Source organism: Dufourea novaeangliae, unplaced genomic scaffold (assembly GCF_001272555.1).
Source record: "Dufourea novaeangliae isolate 0120121106 unplaced genomic scaffold, ASM127255v1 scaffold577, whole genome shotgun sequence".
In the NCBI taxonomy this organism is placed as follows: Eukaryota; Metazoa; Arthropoda; class Insecta; order Hymenoptera; family Halictidae; genus Dufourea; species Dufourea novaeangliae.
In genome coordinates, this window is record NW_015374518.1 from 21,023 (window position 1) to 24,180 (window position 3,158).

At 32.8% G+C, this 3,158-nt stretch overlaps 1 protein-coding gene across 1 annotated transcript; it reads left to right on the forward strand.

Annotated features, from left to right (window-relative positions):
- Positions 1-1,688: 1,688 nt before the first annotated feature.
- LOC107193151 (SCAN domain-containing protein 3-like) lies at positions 1,689-2,051 on the forward strand. Its single transcript, XM_015582549.1, has one exon. It carries the CDS (start codon positions 1,689-1,691, stop codon positions 2,049-2,051), a length of 363 nt encoding a protein of 120 aa, XP_015438035.1.
- Positions 2,052-3,158: the final 1,107 nt, after the last annotated feature.

Genomic DNA, 3,158 nt, shown 5'->3' on the forward strand with positions numbered 1-3,158 from the left:
ATCTCAAGGTTATTTTTCTAAGTTATGATTCAGATAAAAAGGGTTCTTCTGAATATTGAAAGAAGGCAATTCACAGGCAATACAAAAATTGACAAACAGACTGCAACAATTAACTAACATATTGATATCTAAAAGCGAGTGCTACATCGACGAACCATGTCGTTTTTAAATATATTTAAATTGACTGACAAATATCACCGAGTTTCCCACAGTTTCTACGAGGTAAGTTTGTGGTCCCCATTGATTTTTTACAGCTGTAAGCCCCTCCGTTCAACTGCCCAGTGCTTGCCGGTTGTCTGCGGATTGCCAAGTTTCAGGTATATTGCGCCCTAATTTTTAAATGCTTGCAACTACAAAACGAAGGATTAACGACAATTTTGTCACTCTTACTTTTTAGTTTATTGTAGCATAGAAATTCGCCTTTAAATTTTGTCACACCTGTCAAGAAATACCCTGTATACAAGGTGTTCCTGTTATTGCAGTAGTTTTCAGTGTTTTTCTCGTAAGTGACTTGTGGGAAAAATACAAAAGGACAGTTTCACTATTTTTTATACACAATACAATGACCTAAATAAATTTTTTAAATTTGCAATAGTTTTCGCGTGAAGACGATACAACTTTTTCTTTTGAATTGATATCTATCATTTTTTCTATATTACATGAACGTGATTGGCGAGACGAATTCGGCGACTTAGAATACAATAATCTTCAAGGTCACTGAAATACAAAAATTAAGGAAGTACTTTCGTCAGTTTATAAGACTGCATTGAACAGTGTACTACCTTTATTCAGAACGATTACGAAATTCTGTTGTTTTGAACATCAGAGAACACATGCAATGCGACTAACAAACGAATTCCTTCAATCTAGCACTTACGCGAAAACTCTGAGAACTAATACCGTGAACATCTTATATAGGTATATCTGGAAATGAAAAATGTCTGTTTCTCATGAAGAAGTAATAAAATTACACATTTACATTCTTAAAGAAAAATTGTAGATTTTTTGGAAAGATTTGCAGCCAACTAAAATCCACAGTATTAGAAACAACATCTGTGAACAAACCTTTTGTCACTTGACAAAAGACACAATGTTGTATTAACAAGAATAAGAAGAAAATAAAGAAGGAAGACTCATCAATGTGCCTCACGCGAAACAAAATTGTAAAATGTATTCAGCATATTATTACATCTTGCTCAGAATATCAGTAACAAGGGAAATTGAACTTAATCAACAGAAACATTAAACAATTGTCTGAAGCAGAATATTCCTGCTACTTGTTGTCCCTTATACATAAGTTTATTTCATTTGTTTTAAATTGTAAATCTAACTGCGTATAAAGTAATGCAATTGCTACTAAATCTCTTGGATTGATGTAACTTTAATATAAATAATAAGAATGATGACTTTCCTAGGAACTTTTCGAATGATTAGTCCAGTGTTTCCCAACGTAGGGCCCACGCCCCACAGGGGGGCAATTCGAAAATGGACTCGACACGAGTTTAACCCTTTCGCTCCGGGCCATTTAAATGCATTGCTAGATTTCGGTGCCAAATTTAACGAAAAAAGCAAATTCTTAAATAATTGCCGCCGCTTTACTTGTTATTGTCAATCATCTGAATATTCTATCGGCTGATTTAAAAGAAAGATTTTCTGATTTAAAACAAATTGATTTTCCAACATGGATGATGCAGCCAATGTTAGTGGATTTGTCTGATATATCAAATATGCAGTATCAAGAAGAACTCGCAGAATTGCAAAATGATGAGTCAGTTAAAACTTTATTTAATATAAAAGGAGCGATGGCATGGCTTTGTGAGGAAACAGAAATCAAATACCCAAATTCAACCAAATGTGCAAGAAAACTATTGCTACCGTTTCCATCTTCATATTTAGCTGAATGTGGATTTAGTGCTGTAAATGATTTACTGGTAAAAAAAAGAAATCGGCTGGATATAACACAACGTGGAGACTTGAGACTGAAGCTAACCAAATTGGAACCTAATATAATATCTCTGTGCAGCAAGCATCAAGCGCAAGGATCTCACTAAATTAAAATAATAAATTAATATAGAAAAATCTTTATTAAAATTATTTGGAATTTGAATTTCAGTTTTTCATTATATGTTTTGAAAATTTACTTACTGTGTTTCGTTAACAATTTCCTAGTGATTTCTTCCTAAAACCTATCATTTAAGTTTCTTAAGTGAACAATTCAATTTTTTAATATTAAAAATTATGTATGTTACATAGGGGGGGCATAAGAATTTTAGAAAGGCTAAGGTGGGGCATTGCACAAAAAAGGTTGGGAAACACTGAATTAGTCTGTTTAATTAATTCATTGCGACGTCGTTTTTGAGAAATTATTCTTTGATTTTTAACAGTATAACTCCGTAACTGTGGTACATATCGCATCCCGGTTGCAATAACGCTATAACTAAAAAAATATGGTATTCTAATTTTATGTGTAGAAAGACTGTAAATACAGGATTCTACATGCAACAAAACTGGCACAACTTTCCTTTCTACATTTCTCTAGTAGAGGACAGTTGGGTCAGTTTTGCTTTCGATGTTTTAATGTTGTGCGAAAACTTTGACAAGCTTTCCTGTAAAACTATACAGTTCTGACTCATGGCAGTATTGCAGTCGGGTTGCGATATTGTAACATACACATTATTCTATTATATTACCGCATAAAGATACAATTCCTGGAAAAATAATGTCGTATCATTTTTAACAGGTCCAATCTATTATCTTTACGAAGTTACAACTGACGTTTAACAATTTTAGCACGTGTGCTCATAAATATTTCCTACTTCCACGCAAAAGATCATAATACTTTTCACTTTTAGAATGCACCATGTTGCATGGTTGGTGAGCTTTAGGTAGTCTCTCGTGTAGACACGTCTAACTTAAAATGAACTTATTTTAACGGGACTTACAAATGTGATTTTCCACAAAAGCCATCGAAAATATTACAAAAGCTTAATTTTTCTTTGTAGCAGAGAAATAATAAATCGGTGCTTTCACGCTAGATTATTATGAAAACATACATTTTGTACTGCATCGATCGAATTTAGTAATGTTTATATAGTTCCTTTTAATACGGAAAATTGTGACCGAAAAAGTTAGATATGTTACATATGTATTTTCCTATA